The 19,522-nt window shown below is 51.5% G+C and overlaps 1 protein-coding gene across 1 annotated transcript; it reads left to right on the top strand.

The window, feature by feature from the left end:
- The first annotated feature begins 15,972 nt into the window (after window positions 1-15,972).
- On the top strand, window positions 15,973-16,905 carry LOC135292708 (olfactory receptor 14J1-like). Its single transcript, XM_064406813.1, has one exon. It carries the CDS (start codon window positions 15,973-15,975, stop codon window positions 16,903-16,905), a length of 933 nt encoding a protein of 310 aa, XP_064262883.1.
- Window positions 16,906-19,522: the final 2,617 nt, after the last annotated feature.

Here is a 19,522-nt window from a genome sequence, read left to right as displayed (position 1 = left end):
TTATTGGAGAAACTCCTGCTGTGTCATGAGATGGAGAAATGACACCCAACAGCCACCATGGATCCTCAAACCCCTGCAGGGCCCCTAGACTTCCAAAATTTATTTTAGTACAGGAGAGTGGGAGTGGCTGGATCCAATCCCAGCCCCAGACTTTGTCAAAGGTGTAAAAGATTGGACAGGTAGAATTGAACCTTAATGCAATTTGTCCCACAGGATTATCGATGGAATTCTAGATAAATTTATATAAATACAGCTCTGATTGATTCTGATCATGATTTGACAGAATGGTTTGTTTACACCACAGATTAAATTTTAAAAAAGAGAGTAATTTACTCCACAGTATAGGAGCTATAACAATTATTAGAATATAGTGATCTAGGAAGCAATTTTGATGTCACCTGAGCCTTGCTGGAGTTGTTGGAGCCCACTGCAGGCAGAGCCTCCTGCTCCAGCAGGAACTGCCTTTCCTGTGCCAGGAGCAGGGCAGGTCCCGCTGCAGGAAAAGCCCCAGGCCAGCCCCAGCACAGGGAAGGGCTCGGGCACAAGGGCAGAGTGCCGTGCTGGGAGCTGTGCCAGGCAGAGCCTGGGGCACCAAAGGCACCTTGGCAGCAGCAGCTGCTTGCAGGGCATGGCCAGAAGCCTCCCTTGGCAGCCCGGCCTGGTGGCCAGCACTGCAGAGCTGCTGCCTCAGGGCTCATTTCTGCCTGGGCTCTGAAAAGCCACTTCTGCTCCAGGAGCCTGCCTGGGAAGCCATTGGCCCCAGCACCTTGGGGACAAGATATGAATGACAAAACTCTTCATGCCAGCAGAGACAAGGCAGGGGCAGAGGAAAGGGGAGAGCCAGGCCCAGGGGACAGGGCTTCCATGGTGATGGCTGAGAGGTCACTGCCCCTGCAGCAGCCTGGCTGCCCTCAGCAGACATTCTGGCCAGAAGCTTTGTGAGGGCACCCAGCACAGCAGAGAACCCACACAACAGGAATTCTGTGCTTGGGGAGGGGAAAGGGTTTTGCTATGTCAGGCTGCACAAAGCTCCTGCTCTTGGACAATTCTCTGGAAAAACAGTTGCAGTTTTGGGCCACTCTCATAATTGTAAAATATTTTCTTCTTTTAACAAATGTAAATCCACCCTCATTCAGTTGAAAGATGTTGGCCCTTGTCCTGTCACTGCAAGATTTGGGAGAAAATAACTTTGACCACTATTTTTCCGTTTTCACAGACCTTGGAGAAGACTGAAAAATCTCCCAAGATGTGGTTTGGAGGCCTCTTCACATAACCAGCAGGGAGAGGCTGATGGCTCTGGGCTCAGTGGTGTGGAGACTGAGGACAGAACAGGAGCAGCCCAAAAGGGACTGAAGGGTGGTTTCAGAGAGGCTGGCATTTTTCTACATTGTATAAAACAGCCAGAGAAAGAAATAATGACACCAAGGGTGTGGAGTGTCCCTACCCCAGGAGGCAGGGATTCTACCCAGACAGCCACCATTGGGCAAGGGGCGTGATTTAAAGAAGATTCCCCCCATCCACCCTGTGGCATGTGCCCTTTCAAGCCCAGGAAAAGATACTCCACCCCATCTGGTCAATAAGGAATGGCCTCACAATGTTCTTCCTTTTCTGTACCCTCATTGGTTTATGTTCTACTGCAATGCCTCCAGCTTAGATTTTTTCCTTGATTGTCCTTCTTGATCCACCCCTTTGCAGTCCCCTGCTCCTCCTGCTATTGGACTCCAACCCTAAACTTCACCCCTAAACCCATGACCCCACCCCCTTAATTTCTTTTCTTGGGCTCTGGCACAATAAAGGATCCTGGGTAGTGCTAAACCAACACCCATCCTGTTGCCTTCCTTTCCCTGTTGGTCATCGGTGCCTGCCTGAGGTCTGAGACTCCGGGGCCTGGAGGAGTTGTTACGCTGCTTACTGCAGCAGAACCCAAGTGCAGCTGGGGAAGCCCAGACTGGACACCAGGAGAAAGGAATTCCCTCACCAGTGCAGGGCTGTGGTGCAACACATCTGCCAGAAGGAGCCTGGAGCAGCCCAAGGCTTTGTGTGGGCAGGCAGAGGCAGGCAGGAGGCAGAGCTGTCAGCAAAGGAAGGGGCCAGCCAGGTGGGGCAGCGGGGGATGAGGACAGCCTGCAGGGACAGAGGCACAGGTTTGCTCAGCATCAGAAACACCTTTCCCTTGCTTCTCCCCAGCTGTCATCACTGCCTCCAGTGTTCTGCTTTACCTGGAACATGGGGATACTTTTTTGGTCCTGTCCCTCAAAAGGATCTATTTTAAGTATGAGAAACTTCAGTGTTTCACTCCCTTTTGAGTCTCTGAGAAGTTTTTTGAGCACACTCCAAGGGACTGAGTCTGATGCAAAGAGCACAAAGCCCCAGAGGGTGATTAAAGTGCTGGTGCTGTGTCTGTGCTGCTGAGCTGGGCCGGGCTCCTGGCCCAGAGGCAGCTGCTGGCAAGGGCAGCGCTGCAGAGAGACAGCTCTGGCCAGGAGCAGCTCCTGGGCACAGCCCAGCAGGGCTGGGGCACTGCCAGGGCAGCTCAGGGACACCAGCAGGGCACAGGCAGAGCTGACAGGGCTCAGCACTGGCAGGGGCTGGGGGATGTCCCAGAGGGGGCTGTGTCACAGCAGCACCTCTGTGGCTGTGTCCTAGAGGCACAGAGCAGCTGTGATGTCAGCAAGGGGCTGTGTGACAGCACAGAGTGGGCTGTGTGAGGTCACAGGTTGGGCTATGACATCACAGAGTTTGTTGTGTGAGGTCATTGAGCAGCTACGGCATCATAGAGGGGATTCTCTGTGACATCACAGAGCAGGCTGTGACATCATGGCATGGCTGTATGACATCATAAAACAGGCTGTGATGTCAAAGTGTGTGCTGTGACATTACAGAGTGGCAGTATGACATCACAGAGAGGGTTTTGTGACATCACTGAGGGTGTTGTGACATCACAGAACTGTCTGTGACATCATAGAGTAGGGTGTGAGGCCATGGAGCAGAGTCTGCTGTCATGGAGGGTGGCTCTGTGACATAAGAGAGTGGGTTGTGACATCACCAGGTGATGGAGCAACATCATAGAGCCAGGTGTGCAATCACAGAACAGACTGTGACATCACAGGGTGACTTTGTGACATCACCAAATCTTCTGTGACATCACAGAGCAGCTTTATGATATCACAGACTGATATCCCAGCACTGGCCCTGTGATACCATGAAGGGGCTTTGTGACATCACAGAGCAGTTGTGTGTGTCATTACTGAGTTGCCAGTGATTTCATAGAGTAGGCTCTGTGACATCATAGGCTGGACATCATAGAATGGATTCTGCCATCACGGGGTATCTGTGTCACATCACAGAGGGGTTGTGACATCATAGAATGGCTGTGTGACATCCAGGATAGGTTGTGTGATATCACAACATTATCTGTGACATCATAATGAGGGCTGTGACATCACAAATGGGCTGTGTGACATCACTGGGGTTTTGTGACATCACAATGGGCTGTGTGACATCACAGGGGCTTTGTGACATCACAGGGAATGTGTGACATCACAATGGGCCTGTGTGATGTCACAGAGGGTTGTGTGACATCACAGGGGCTGTGTGAGGTCACTGGGGAGGTCACTCTGCCCCAGCCCCCCTCACAGCTCCCCCAGAGCAGTCCAAGCTGCTCGTGCACAGCGGGGTCCCCTGTCCCCCCGGGTCCCCCCGCCCCCGGCGCCGCAGCCTCCCCCAGAGGATGTTCCACGAGATCGACCCCAGAGCCTGGCACGGGGACGGGGGGCTGGGGCTGTAGGGGTGGGACAGGGGCACAGGGACCCCCCAGCAGTGTCTGTGTGTCCCCCAGGGCCAGAGCCTGGGCCAGGGCTCCTTCACCCTGTTACGAACGAGGGCTTGAGAACACTGAAAAAATCCCTGGGAAAAGATCAGCAACAACTAGATTTAATATTAAGCGACAGCATCACAAAGTTCCTTGGCAGGAGTCACTCTGCTCCTGACTGGACACTTCAGGCACACTGGGGGAACAAAGCAACAACAAAACCAAACCAAATCCAGGCAAATAAAGCAGAAATGAACCAAGAACGGTCCCTGTGTGTGTGTGTGTGTGTGTGTGTGTGTGTGTGTGTGACACAAGGACAGTGAGGACATCGATAAAAGGAATATGATCTAAAAGCTGAACAGAGCTCAAACTTAACAGGACTTAACTAATACCTTAACCTTAACTTCTCCCGTAAACTTAACAATTTAGTAAAAGAACAACAATTAACAGTCTTTAACCTCATTTATAACCTATGACTAAATAATTTAACAGTGGAATAACACTTAACAATAGTCATCTTAGCTAATAACTTAAATTAAACCTAACAAATTAGCAAAAGAGCAACTCTTAGAAGCAATTAACTTAGCTTAGACCTCATGACTTAACCTCACTTACAGGCCTGACTGACTCAGCTATGCAAGGCACTCCAACCCCTCCGAGAGCAGCATTTCTGCCACATCTCCCCAGCACAGGCACTCCTGTGTGCACACAGACACAAAGAGTCAGTGCAAGGCACCTGTGACAAATTCCCCTGGGGGCAGGAAATGCTCCCTGTGGATGCTTTGGCATCTCCCCAGCGGGTGAAGGGTTGAGCCTGGAGGACTGGGGGGATCGGCCCAGGCTCCCTCGTTGTTCAGGATCCCCGAGTGCAGCAAACGGGAGAGTTCCCGGCTGGGAGAGGCCCCACTCAGAGGGAGTCGCTGGCCCAGGAGAGCTCCAAGGGGCTCCTTTTGCAGCGCTGTTTGTAGGGCCCCAAGAGAGGGGCTGCAGTCACAGCAATGGTTCATCCTGGCCGCACTTGGCATCAACAGCTTTCTTGGGCAGTGTGAGAACAGGGATGTTGTGCCACTGAGGGAACAGAAACAGTTCCCAGGGCTGCTCCTACAGCAACCAGGAGCTGGTTGGGCACAGCAGTGCCTGGAGCAGACAGTGTTTGTGCTGAGCTGCAGAGGAGCTGAGCCCAGGGGCTGTTGGCCAAGGCCGAGGCCCAAGGAGCATTTCTGAGCTGGCAGGGCGGCCTGAGAAGGGGAGGGGGGAATGCAGCAGCACAGGGCCCATGGAACCAAGGGACCATGGTGACACTGTGGGGCCCTGTGAGACCAAGGGACCATGGTGACACTGTGGGGCCCTGTGACACCCAGGGACCATAGTGACACTGAGACCCTATAGTGCCAAAGGTCCATTGTGACATTGCAAGGCCTCATGGCACAATGGAGAGACCATTTAAGAGACTTCACAGCCTCATGGAACCAAGGGGCCATTGTGACACACAATGGAGTCAGGGGATCATGGAGACCATTGTGACACTATGAGGCCCCATGGAATAAGCAAAGCATTGTGACTCTGAGAGGCCTCATAAAACAAGTGAGACCATTGTGACCCTGGGGGTCCCCACAGAACCAAGAGGACCATTGTGATGTTGTGGGGCCTTGTGAAAGCAAGAGGCCTTTGTGACACTGCAGGGCTGCATGGAGCCAAAGGTTCATTGTGACATTGTGGGGCCTGGTGTCATCAGTGGTCCATTGTGACACTGTGGAGCCAAAGGAGACCATTGTGACACTGCAAAACCCCGTGGTCCAAAGGTCCATTGTAACACTGCAGTCTCATGGAATAGAGGAGTCACGTGTCATTGTGGGGCCTGGGGAACCACAGAGACCATTGTGACACTGCAAGGCCTTATGGAATTGTTGGGACCATTGTGACATTTGGGGCCTTCTGCAACCTAGGAGCCATTGTGACATTGTGTGACCCCATTGAACCAAAGCACCATTGTGACACTGCAGGACCCCATGGAATCAAATCACCATTAGGACAATGTGGGGCCCCGTGGAACCAAGGGGACCATGGTGATACTGCAGGGCTTCTTAAAACCACAGCAACACAGAAGAGGTCTGGCTGGTTTGGCCTCCCATGGACTGCCTGACTGGTCCAACTGACCATGGCATGTTGAAGGCCTCTTCTCATCTGCTGTTGAAACACTGGTGCTCCATACTATCTTTCATATGGAAAAGATCTGTCCTTCTCCTGCAGGCATCCATGCCCAGAACTGGGATTTCATCTCCAGATTTCCTTACATCCAGAGATTATTCCCATAGGAATATTGCCAGGACAAGACTGGCTGACAACGGTTTCATGAGGGTCACCTCTCATCTGTTCCCAAAACACTGGGGAAGGCTCCGTGCTTTCCTTCTTGTGGAAAGAACTGTCCTTCTACAGGTGCCCATGGCCAAGATTGGGCTTCCACCTTCAAAATTCCCTAAATTCAAAGACTGCTCCCAGACAAAATCTGCCATTGCTGACAAGTCTGGCAGGCATTGGCCTAGTGAGACTCTCACCTGCCCTCCAAACACTGGGGCCCTGCCCTTCCCTTCCTATGGAAAAGAACTCTCCTTTTCCAGGTGCCCATGGTCAGAACTGGGATTCACCTCCAGCTTTCCCTATTGTGAGAGACTGGAGGAGATTATTGGCTCAAAACATTTCATGGGTCGGGGAGGAAGGGGCAGGTCCAGCCCTGCCCTGCCCTGGAACCCCAGCACTGCCGTGCCCTGGAAGCCCAATCCCCCCAGAGCCTCTATCCCAGCCCAGCAGTGGCTGCCAGTCCCTGGCACAGCACAGGCAATGCTCCACAGCCACCTCTGGAGCCCCAGCCCAGCTCCTGAGTGACCAAATGAGCCCAAGTCCCACCTGGGGGAATGGCCCCAGAACACCAAGGGGTATTGAAGGCTGACCACAAGGCAAGCACACATCTTGACCCTACCTCCTCTTGGCATTTCCATCTGAACACTGCTGGAATCCAGGAGTTGGTAGCTCTGTCTCTGCTTCTATAAATCTTTTCTTTCTTTCTTTCTTTCTTTCTTGTCTACTTCTTCTATTTTTGTCCTCTTGCAAACTCTGACTAGATTTAAATTGAACAGGCTTAGAGTTTGTGAAGTTGAATAGGCCAAGTTTTTGCTTTGAGAACTGTTTTTTGGTGATTGAATGATGCATTAAACATTTTGACTAAATTTCTCTGATTTTCTAAAGTTGCCAGTAAAGGCTGTTATGATGTTTTGAGCTCCTGCGAATCTCTTGTTGGTATTTTTCCTGTGCATCCAACTCAGAGTACACAAACAACTGTAATTCCTTTTGAATGTCTCCTTGAGAGAGTTTTTTAGTGGATGGGGGTCAGGGCCTTTTCAATCCTGCTTGGCACAGCCCAGGCAGGGCTTTCCCAGCCACATTCCACACTCCATTGCCCAGCTGGAGCCGCTGGTGCCTCTGAGTTCTGCTGGCCCAGCCCCAGGGACGCTCTCCTTGTCTGCCCATTCCCCCACAGTCCATGGGCCGGGATGGCCTCAGTGGGGGCTGCTGACATCCTCAGCAACTTGGAGGCTGCTGCTGGATTTCACTGCTCCAGAGGCTTGTTCAGCCTTCAGCTCTTCAGTGCAGGAATTCAGTGTCCCAGGGTTCATTAACATTCAGAACACCTTAACAATCCAAACCTCTGGGAATAATTTTTTTTTCAAATCAGTTTTTTCAAATAAACCTTTCATATAATTGTGGTTAATTAGACTGATTTCAGGAGTGTATTCAAACTGAATACATTCTACTTTAAAAGACAGCGAGAAAACATTTTATAGGTCCTGTTTAGGTTTTTTTTTTTTCCAGTTAATAAATGGATATGTGCTATCTCAAATTGACACTGAATCCAAGTACCTCCTCATGCAGTTTGAATAGATATGAAAATCAAGACCCTTCATGGCTGACAATCAATCAGACTCTGTCCCTGCCCCCACCCCACCATTTCCCCCATCCAAGCCCTGGCACTCAGAGCAGCCTCGTGCAAATCTGAGGTCCCTCCAGCCCTGGCTGGACCTGCAGCTTTCAGCTCATTGGTGCCAACTCCCACCTGCTTTGCTTGGAGAAGGAGCTGCCCGAGACAGAGGGATGTTCATTGATTGTCAGCCAACAAAGCCAGGGGAAGGCACAGCTCCATCAAATGCAAAAGTCATTCTTCTCCCTGGCTCTGCCCTGCCCCTGATCCCCACAGCCTGTCCTGTTTCCTTCATCCCTCCTTTGCCAGGGACTTTGTGGGACAACAGAGCTCTGCTCTGGCTATGGAGGGAGGTCCAAGTGCAGCCACTGGAGTGGGAACCACACCTGATCAGGTTTATGTCCTTTGAGGGACCAGGAACTGGTGAAACTCAGAGGCACAGAAAGGTTTCTCTTCATGGCCAATATAAAAAATGTGAACATTATAAAATTTAATAAATTTAATAAACATTAAAACACTTCCCTCAGCTCCTTGTGACAGCAGCATCTGACAGGTCCACCATCCACAAGGGATTGCCATATGGAAAGGATTTTAGACAAAGACATAGGAAGAGGTGATATAAAAGATAAAAACATAACTAAGATGCTGACTAAGAAGGTATTTAAAGTTTTGAAAATTTGGGCAACTCCCTGATGCTCAAAGCATGAAGCCAGTGAAGGGAGACACATTGGAATGACCAGAGAACAGCTGCAGGAGGAAATCTGGGAGCAAGGGGAAGGGCACAGATCCAGCTGCTCTAAATGAAGAGACGTCCTTAGACACGGCCATTTAACCAGGAGAGCTGGAAACACCTGAAGGAAGAGGGCAGTGAAATACTAGACTGAATATTGCTGGCAAAGGTAGAGGGGAAGATCAGTATTTTTTCTGCTGCCATCAGTAAAAGAATCCATTAGATCCAGGAAACTTCTGTTCCTGGTGGGAAAACTTTGCCATTTCTTATACATACTCAAGTAATCCAGATAAGAATTAGTTTCTGGTATATTATGAAACTAACAGGTATTAAAATCTGTAGCCCTTTCCTGCTAGACATCAGCTGTGTGCCCATGAACAGGGAGTGCCACTTGTGCCCTGAGGTGCCCAGCTGGGATTGGATCTCTCCGAGAGCACCTGAGAGAGAGCAGAGCACCTTGCAAGCTGCAGGTCCCTGCCAGCCCCGCAGGGCTCCTGTCCCATCAACATCTGCTCTGCTGCCAATCACAGCTGGGATAGCACCGCCCCTGCTGTGTGATTGACAGCTCTGCCAGGGCTGGGGGCGGGGCTCTGTCCCACCACAAACCAAGGCCTGACCCGGCCCTGGCCCCACATGGGCATTCCGAGCATCCCGAGGTGTCTCGGGACATCGATCTCATCCAGCCTCTGACAGCGACCACGGTGACACTACGGAACCTCATGGAACCAAGGGTCACTGTGACAATGCGGGTCCAAGGAAACTATGGTGGGACTGTGGAACTTCATGGAATCAAGGAAACCATTGTTCAGTTCAGGGGCCCTGTGGAAGCAAGGGTCAATGATCAAACTGTGGGGCCCATAGAAACAAGGAGCCATTGTGACACAGCAGGGCCGCACGGAGCCAAGGGATCACTGTGACTCTGTTGGGGCTCATGAAACCAAGAAGCCATTGTGACATTTTCAGACCTCATGGAATGAAGGAGACCATTGTGATGGTGTGGGGACCCATGAAATCAAGGGAACATGGAACAGGTCTTCCTGGTTTAGCCTCCTGGAGCCTGTCTGACAGGTCCCGCTGAATTTGACATGTCAAGGGCCACTTCCCATCTGACTGTGAAGCACTGGGGCTCCGTGCTTTCCTTCCTATGGAAAAGAACTATCTTTCTTGTCTAGGCTCCCATGGCTTAAATTAGGATTCCACTTCTAAAATTCCCTATATCCAAGGCTTTCTCCCAGACAAAATCTGCCAATACAGTCAAATCTGGTTAGCCTTGGCCTCTGGTGACTGCCTCTCATCTGCCCCTGGGGCTTGGCTGTTTTCTTCCTGTGGAGACCACTGAGACATTGTGGGGCATTGTGGAGCCAAAGGGCATTGTTACACTGTCGGAACTTGAGGAACCATGGGATCATTGTGACACTGTGGGGTCTTGAGGAACCATGGGATCATTGTGACTCTGTGGGGTCTTGTGAAATGCAGGGCCATTGTGACACTGCAGAGTACCATGGATCCAAGGGACCATTGTGACACTGTGGAGCCTTGTGGAACCAAGGACATCACTGTGGCTCTGTTGGGCCCCATGGTCCCAAGGGGCCAGTGTGAAGCAGCAGTGTGGGAATTAGCCTGGCTGTAACTCAGAGTCAGCCAGATTTTACCCCAAAAGAACCCGGCATGAGGTTCAAGCCAGGTAGTCATTTATTTAACTTAGGATGAACTTGGGAGTTCTCCCATAAGCCTTTAGTGTTGTTATGCTAAGTTGTCCAAGTTCTGCTTCCCTACTGGTTACTCGTTTCCCCTGTATGGGTATTGTTCTAGTTCTCTAGCCCCAAGTGTATATGTTGTTGCTTCCCCTTTATCTCAGGTCTTTGGATAGTGCCCTTCATACTGTGCTCAACTTCTCCATGTTTATTGTTTTTCACACCATTATTGAAGTTCTTTTTGGGCAACTCCATTGAACCCGCTCCTTTTCATTTTTGCCACCCTCGCCCTGAAGTCAGGGAACCAGAGGGGTTTGTCCCAGCCACCCTCACTGTGACATCTGGCCCCTGAGCAGGGACCCTGACATTCAGCTGCGTCAGCTGGGGTTAGCTGAGAGATAGGCCGGTGCTCCTGGGACTGTGGATTGTGCCTGGCCCGGTGGATTTCCCATCACTTTGAGGGACCTGAGCCAGCATTGGTGGGGATGATGACGGTTTCCTCCTGTGGAGGATTTCAGGTGGGTTTGGGAAAATGCAGGACATTTATTATCCATTTTGCCACCGTGTTTTTAAAATACAGATCCACATCCCATAATTGATTTGGGGCATTCCGGTGGCTGTTCCCCCGAAGGTGGAGAGGGAGAAAAATGGGTGGTCAGTTGTTCCAAAGTAGAAAGGAGCTTATATGGACACTTTAAGTTAATTCTCACTGGTCATGACAAAATATTTTCAAAGAACAATTTAAAATCAATTGTGAGGTGGATCATTCAAAGTTTTCCAGACACTTATGCTGATGAAATCCATACTACCGAATTTTGTGACTCTGTGGGATTTAAATTGTACAACCTTTCGATCAAAAGGGACCCCATTGCACCCCGCATGCTCCCCTTCTTCTACACCATCCTTGAGACCCTTCACCAGCAAGCTGTGTGTCAAAAACCTGATCCATCAGTCACTCCTAACCCAGGCACTCCCCTGAAACCTGCCTTTCTTGGACTTTCCATGATGGTCCAAGATGGCAATGGCCACGCTGTCTGGGAGCATTGTGCCCTGGAGGCCCAAGATGGAAGAAGCCCGAATGTGGCTCGGGAGCCTGGCCATCCTCCCTCCATCTTGGCTCCTCCACTTCCTGCTCCCACAACCTTCTCTTCCACTCTGAACGAACCTCCAGACTCCACCCCTGTGACTGCAGGTCACGCCTCCACTGTCATTCATTCCACCTCCACTTTGGGCCACAGCTCCAGAAAATGACAAAATGGCAGCACCCTTTACTCACCCTCCAGCAACAATATAAACCCCATGGTCAAGGATACTAAGCCTGGCTGTCACACTATTTCTAATCCAAGTGTTTCCACTCCAAGTTATTCTTCCTCCCCAGAAGACAGTTTGGACACCCCAGAGCCACCTCTCCCCTCAACCCTTGAAGATCCCTGGGAAAGGATCTGGAAGGAAGCAGTTAAGGAAGGAGACTGGCAAATAGTCTTAAAACTCCTCATTGCCCCAGGACATTATGAAAGAAGGGAGCAGAATCCCAGGTATCAGCCATTGGTTTACGGGGAAATCAAGGAGCTGTGTAGGGCAGCTAAAGACTATAGGCAGGACTCACCTTGTTTTAATGGCCTAATTAAGGCCATGTTTACAGCACATGTAACCCCCTATGCTTTAAAATATATTATGACCATATTTTTATCACCTACAGAATACACCCTGTGGGAAAAGGGGATGGAAGTGTTTACTAAATCAATTAATAGCAGACTATGCTAATAATGAGGCAAGGGCGCAGTTGACGATCAGCCATCTAGCTGGAGAAGGACAACACAGCCTGCCAGATGATCAAGCAGCAGGTATCCCCAGAGAAGTATTGGACAATATAAAAGAGATGGCTTTGAAAGCTTTAATTCAGGTACCGGATGGTAGCACCCCCAGTTTGGACTATGTAAACGTAAGACAAGAACCCGGAGAGCCCTGCATGAAATTTATTGATTGCCTTAAACAGGCACTAGAGAAACAAGTCCAGGATGAAAAGATTCAAAATTCATTACTAAACTCATTGGGGGTAGCCAATGTCAACCTGGAATGTAAGAAAGGGCTGCGTGCCCTTCCACTAGAGATGGAACCCACACTCCTGCAGATGACTTAGGCTGTAATTGCCTCAGGACCACAGAAGACAGAGCGGCCGTACAAGCCCAGGCCATTGGGCAAGGAGTTGCAGAGGCCCTAGTGGCCATGTCATTCCCCTTTACATTCCCCCAGCAACAATTACAGGGCCCAAAAATATGTTTCTGGTGTGGTCAACAAGGACATTTTAGAAAATATTGTCTCTGGGGTATGGGGGTATCCGGTCCCTAACAGAAATCAACATCAACCTAAGCAGAATTTCGCTTTTTGCAATGGCCCAGTGCAGGTTGGGATGATGATCCACCCTCACAGCTGGCCCAGGGCAGGCCTGGAGTGGCCTTGGTGGCCTTGGTGGCACCTTGGGCTTGGCACAGCCTTGAGGATGGTCTATGTTTTCAACAGAGAAACTCAAGAGTTTTAGATTGCTTCAAAGAATTAAAAAGACAAAACCCCTCTTTGGCTGTGTGCAGTCAGATCTCCAAGCAAAGGAGATCCCAAGTAAGTGAGGGGAGACAGGATGGGGATGGGGAATGTGGAGCAAGGTTGTCCACACTGGGTCAGAGCTCAAGGCACAGCTTCTCTGACCAGGCCAGACCTCCTTAGGAGAGTCCCTGGATCAATATCAGTCACAGAATGCTTCAATCACCTCTTGTGTAATAAAAAAAAATAATAAAAGACATCCTTGAAAATAGGAATACATATTTACTAGAAAATCTTTGAAATATTTCTCCAGCAGGAAAACTTCCTGATGAACAGCACTAGAGCAGAGGGAAATCAAGGCAGAGCCAAGGTTTGTCAGTACTTGCTTGATGCTAATAAGCCCCGTGGTGCATTTAGAGCTGAGCCCTGGTGCCGGGGTCGGCTGTTACTTGTCTCTGCCCCAGCACGGGAAAAGTGATTCTGGGTAGGCCACGCTCTCGAAGAAGGAGTCTGGACTCTTGCTTTTAGGTCTTCAGTCGAGTTTATTATTTCTTATCTACAAAGATTTTCTGTCTGTCCAGCCGAGGTCCAATCAGCAAGACAGCCAAAGGCACTCTCTCCCGCCCACGAGGCGGTTGTCTCTTTTATAATGAAAATTACGTATTAGATATTTACCTTTACTTCCCAATACTTTCTGCCCTTGTTGGCAAGTGTATTCTTTCTATGAACCAATCCACACATGCCAACATCATCCTGAACATGGATGTCAAGGAGAAGAAAGAAGAAGGACAGGTCACGCCCAAATTCCTCCATCTTGGGACTCCTGATCCATGCACAGAATTCTAGACCCCCCTGTACAACACATAAAACCCCCCTGTACAGTGCATTCTAACTTAAGTTCTAACAAGTGAATAACATCCCCTCACCATTCAGACTTGAAACTCTCTCATCTCCTCACCTTCAGGTGTCATTTCTTTAAAAGGATCAAAGTCAAGCCACCAGGTACTTCTGGCAACATTCCAGGGCCTCCGAGCCCCCCAAGGGTTGTCTCGGTAGTTCTGGACATCCGGAGTGATGTACTGAGTTCCCACACCCTGGAACTTCAGGCCCTGAGAGGAGATTGTACAAACCTGTCCAGGAGTCAAAGTCAGAGGAAACATCCAAAGTGTCTCAAAGCCTGAATGGGACCCACTGAGGTCCATCCCCATCACAGGTTTCTCATCGACACATTAGAGGAGAGAATTGGAGGCCAGGATGGCACAAAAACTTCTCAAAGACTCAGTGTGAAAAGGAAAATTCAAAGGACTTTAAAAACCTTGAGTATCTCAAAGTATTAATGAGCCCCACTGAGTGTCAGTGCAAAGCTCTCAAGGGACTCGTTAAAGCAGATAATTGGGGCCATGATTGCAGAAACCTCTCCCAGAGTCTGTATCAAAAGGGAAACACCAAGTACCTTAAAATAACTGAAGTACCCTGAAGCATTAATGAGACCCAGTGAGTGTTGCTACTGACAAAGCCTCTCCAGGGACTAATTACAGCACATAATTGGAAGCCATGATTGCACAAACCTCTCAGAAAGTCAAGGTAAAAGCCAAACCCAAAGTCATTTGAAAAACCTGCAGTCTGTGGGAGCATTCAGGAGCCCCCAGGGCCATTGCTGAGCAAGGCTCCCCAGGGACTCCTTCCAGCAGATCCTTGAGGCCACTGGGGTATGGGCTAGGGGGGGATGCTGAGGGCAGGACAAGGGGCTGACAGTGCCCAGCCTGGCTGGGGCTGTGCCAGGAGGCCCCAGGGCCTCAGGACAAGGTGTCTCCTCCCAGCCCTTGGTGGCACAGACCCTGCTGCTGTGCCCCAGGCCACCAAGACTTGGCTTCTTTTTGCTCCCACCTGTCATCAGTGCCTCCAGTTCTCTTCTCTGCCTAGGGCCTGGGGACACTTTCTCAGTTGTGTCCCTCAGTGGGACCCATTAAAAGTCCAAGAAACTTTGGAGTTGGATTCTGACTTGGAGTTCTGGAGAGGATTCTTCAGCTGCCTCTCAGGGACTGATGTTCAGGGCCTGAGCACAAAGCCCCAGAGGGTCATTAAAGTCCTGCTGCTGTGTCTGTGCTGCTGAGCTGGGCTGGGCTCCTGGCAAAGAGGCAGCTCCTGGTAAGCAAGAAGAGCTTCAAAAGCACATTTCTCTTGATGAGCAGCTCTTCTGCCAGCCCAGCAGGGCTGGGGCACTGCCTGCAGCCACCCTGGGCACAGCCCAGAGGCACAGAGAGCTTCAATCAGTCAGGGCTGGGAAGGTGCTGAGAAGTGCCTGGGGCAGAATCACTGCCAGCCCTTGGCACAGGAACCTCTGGCTACAGGACAATGCAGCTGCAGCTCCTGGAGCCATCTCCTAAAGCTGGAACATCTCAATGCCTGCAGACCCTGTGAGTACATTCTCTGATTGTCTCTGGTGCAGAGCAGCCAGGGGTGCCCAGGGCTGTCCTGCAGAGCAGGCTCCTGCAGCCCAGGACGCTGTGCTGGGGCAGGGACTCTGCTGCCTGCCAGGGACAGCTCTCAGCCGGCCCAGGAGCTGCTCCCAGCACTGGGGGACAAGATCTGGTTGGAAGGAGACAGCTAGTAAGGCTTGGGAGTGTTCTTGTGTGGTGAGGATGCTGCATTGTTCAGGATTGCTCCCAGCATAACATTTAACTGCCGAACATTTACAAGTAGATTATACAGCTAACACAGCTAGTCAGGGGAAAATCCTGCTTTTTTAATCTACTGCTGTGGGTTGCCTGGATCAGAAATTGCATATAGATATTAATCTCTCAGTTCAGATGAAGAAAAATAAAACCAATTTTCTCAAATCTGAACAAACCAGGCAGTGACAGCAATCACCACAGTGTACCTTAAAGGCAGCATCAGCGTCGCTTTTCCAGCCTGCTCAGGGTTGCTCTGACGTTGCCATCAGAGCCTGCAGAGCCAGAGCTGCACCTGGGCAGTGCCAGAGCTGGGAGGGGTCTGCAGGGCAGAGCTGAGCCCCCAGGGCTGGGCTGGGCTCTGGCAGCACTGGCAGGACCCAGCCCTGGGCACATGGAAGCAGCTGCTGGCAGGGACAGCTCCAGGCAGCAGAGCCCTGGGCAGGCAGTGGGGGGAGAGTGCCCCCAGCCGTGCTGGGATATTTAAAATCCTCTCCTAATGCAACTATTCCATGATTACTTTTTCTACAGATCCCCATGCCAAGACAGCAGAAATGCCCAACAGCAGCTCCATCAGCCACTTCCTCCTGCTGGCATTGGCAGACACGCGGCAGCTGCAGCTCCTGCACTTCTGCCTCTTGCTGGGCATCTCCCTGGCTGCCCTCCTGGGCAACAGCCTCATCATCAGCGCCGTAGCCTGCGGCCACCACCTGCACACGCCCATGTTCTTCTTCCTGCTCAACCTGGCCCTCAGCGACCTGGGCTCCATCTGCACCACTGTCCCCAAAGCCATGCACAATTCCCTCTGGGACACCATGACCATCTCCTACACAGGATGTGCTCTACAGCTCTTTTTCTTTCTGTTCTTCATCTCAGCAGAGTATTTTCTCCTGACCATCATGTGCTACGTCCGCTACGTGTCCATCTGCAAACCCCTGCACTACGGGACCCTCCTGGGCAGCAGAGCTTGTGCCCACATGGCAGCAGCTGCCTGGGCCAGTGGCTTTCTCAATGCTCTCATGCTCACGGCCAATACATTTTCCCTGCCCCTGTGCCATGGCAATGCCCTGGGCCAGTTCTTCTGTGAAATCCCCCACATCCTCAAGCTCTCCTGCTCCAAATCCCACCTCAGGGAACTTGGACTTATTTCATTTTCCATCTATTTAGTATTTGGTTGTTTTGTGTTCATTGTTTTCTCCTATGTGCAGATTTTCAGGGCTGTGCTTAGGATCCCTTCTGAGCAGGGGCGGCACAAAGCCTTTTCCACCTGCCTCCCTCATCTGGCTGTGGTCTCCCTCTTCCTCAGCACTGGTATATTTTCTGACTTGAAGCCCCCCTCCATGTCCTTCCCATCCCTGGATCTGGCCCTGTCAGTTCTGTACTCAGTGGTGCCTCCAGCCCTGAACCCTTTCATCTATAGCCTGAGGAACCAGGAGCTCAAGGCTGCAGTGAGGAGACTGATGACTGCATGCTTTCAGAAACATTAAACTGCTGGCCAATTTCTGCAAATCACATGTAATAAAAGTCATTTTTATACTTCTTGTTGGTTTTTTGTGGGGTCGTTTTCCTTCGTTTTAGTTGTCATATTGTCCACATAGAAATGTCACGATTTGTGGCATTTCTCATTTTGTTTGTCTCCACCTTTCCTGTGGCTACAGAAAGAGTCAATAAGGGGCTCCACTCTTGGTGACTTTAAAGGAATTAAAGGATCTCCGAGCAGAGTTTTCTCCAGAGATGCCCTTTTGTTCCATCTCTGGAGCTGCAGCAGCAATGTCTGTGTGCAGAGCTGGGGCAGATCAGTGCTGGCCCAGCAGCTGTGCCCAGCAGCAGCAGCAGCAATTGGTGTTGCCAGTGCTGCTGCCGTGGCCCTGCCCCGCTGCCCTGGTGGCCCTGGTGTTGCTGCAGGGCCTGAGTGCTCTCGGGGCCGGGCACAGTCCTGGGGGTGGCAGTGCCAGGGCTGCAGCAGGGACAGGCCATGGGCACTGCTGGGGCAGCACTGACGCCTCAGGCCAGGCCCTGGGGGCTCCAGGCTCCTTGCCCAGGCTCTCTCAAGAACACGGCCAGGCCAATGCTCAGCACAGAAAAGCCCCAGGGTGAGCAGCCCCAGGCTGGCCGTGGGCAGGCTGGGGGCAAACAGCATGGCTGGGGCTCTGCAAGAGCCCTGGGAGAGACGGGAAGGAGCAGCAGAGCAGGGGCTGATCCATCCCCAGTGCACTGCACAGCCCAGGGCAGCGTCCCAGAGCATCCTCATGGAGCTGCCAACAACATCCCCCCTCTGCAGCCCTGGCCTCTCCCCCAGCTCACAGAGGTGCCGCAGCCTTGCAGGCACAGACACGGCAGCACTGGCTCAGGAGCCCCTGTTTGCATTGCACAGAGCAGGCAGGAGCACCCCCATGCTGCTGCTGTGGGGACATGAACCTGAGGGAGCACAAATGCCATCAGCCCTTGGGGCCAGCAAGGGCTGGGGGACACCAGGGAAACCACTCAGCTTTGTCCTGGCCTCTGCAGTCAGCCAGAAAGCTTGTTCCCATGCACTGGGACTTGCCTGTCCCACTGCAGACGCTGTTGCTCAGAGCCAGGGCTGCCTGGCAGCCACCCCCAAACTGCCCTGAGCATTTCCTTTGCTTCAACTTTGCTTTCTGTACTCTTCCTTCTACAATTTTCTTACTGTTGCTTAGCCCTGTTCCCTGCCCTGCAAACAGCCCATCCCTGTTTGCCCTTTCCTCTCTGGCCCCACTCCCCATTGCAGTTCTTGACTTGGAACCATGGGAACATCCCTTGGGGAGCAGGATCATCCTCCAAGTGCTGCAGGAATTGTCTGCAGGCTCCTGCAGTGCCTGGTGCTGCTCCCTTGCCAGAGGCACCCCATGCCAGGGGGGCACATCTGGGCTGCTGTGTCTGCCTGTGGGGCTCCCTGTTCTGGGCAATGAGGAGGAGCTGCAGAGGCTCTGCAGGACTGACAGGATGGGCTTTGGGGCTGGCAGGAGAAGCTGAGGGACCTGGGCTGCTGGAGCTTCTGAAGAGGAGGCCCAGGGCTCATTGTGGAACTGCTCCAAGGGTGGTTTCAGAGAATCCCAGAATCAGCAAGGCTGGAAAAGACCTTGGAGATCATCAAGTCCAACCTGTGCCCTGACACCACCTTGTCTCCCCCGGACCTCCTCTTCTCCAGGATAAACAACCCCAGCTCCCTCAGCCTCTCTTCACAGGATTTTTGCTCCAGACCCTTCACCATCCTTGTTGCCCTTCTCTGGACACACTCCAGCCCCTCCACGTTCTTGCTAAATTTGGGGTCCCAGAACTGGACACAGCACCCAAAGTGCTGCCCAACCAGTGCTGAGCACAGGGGAAGAATTGCTGTCCTGGTCCTGCTGGCCACACCATTCCTGGTCCATAGGAGTGTCAGGGGTTGGATGAGGGAAATGGTGGGGAGGGGGCAGGAGACACAGTCTTATTGACTCTCAGCCATGAAGGGTCTTGATTTTCATAGCTATTCAGTCTGCATTAGAAGGTGCTGGGGGTCAATATCAACTGGACATTGCTGATATAAATCTATAAACAGGAGAAAAAATTAAACAGAAAAAACTGTTCTCTCTGCATTGTTTTCAAGACAGTATATACACTTTGAATAAACTTCAGATATCTGTCTAATTAATTACAGAAAACTTGAAAACTTCTGTTATTCCAAATGGCTTTTCTTCTTTGGGCATGTTGAACAAATGTTTATGAGCTTTTCTCACTGAATTCCTGAACTGAAGAGCTCAAGAAAGAAGAGGCCTTGGGAGTCGGAAAATTCATCATCAACCTCCAAGGGGCTGAGGATCCATCCCCATCAGAGCAGCAATGATCAGCAATGGGCACAGCTTTGTGGCTGCCCCAGCTTTGGGATGGGCCCTGGGCCTGGAGCCGGAGCAGCTCTTGAGGGCCCCAAGGCCGGGGCTCTTGTGCTGCCCTGGGCACATGGGATGGCAGCAGGGGCTGCAGAGCTCTCAGCACCTGAGCCAGAGGGGAGCAGGGCAGCCAGGGAGCCCCCTTTGGCCTTGGCCCAGCACCTTCCGCCATGGCTGGGGCTGAGTCCTGTGTGAGCTGCAGCTGCTGCTGTGCCCT

Source organism: Passer domesticus, unplaced genomic scaffold, assembly GCF_036417665.1.
Source record: "Passer domesticus isolate bPasDom1 unplaced genomic scaffold, bPasDom1.hap1 HAP1_SCAFFOLD_44, whole genome shotgun sequence".
Classification (NCBI taxonomy): Eukaryota; Metazoa; Chordata; class Aves; order Passeriformes; family Passeridae; genus Passer; species Passer domesticus.
Note: the sequence above shows the minus strand (reverse complement) of the source record. Positions and strands in the feature narration are given on the sequence as shown.

Bases quoted from the DNA above. Each gene is read 5' to 3' on its own strand.
- LOC135292708 (XM_064406813.1), top strand. From the start codon at position 15,973: ATGCCCAACAGCAGCTCCATCAGCCACTTCCTCCTGCTGGCATTGGCA.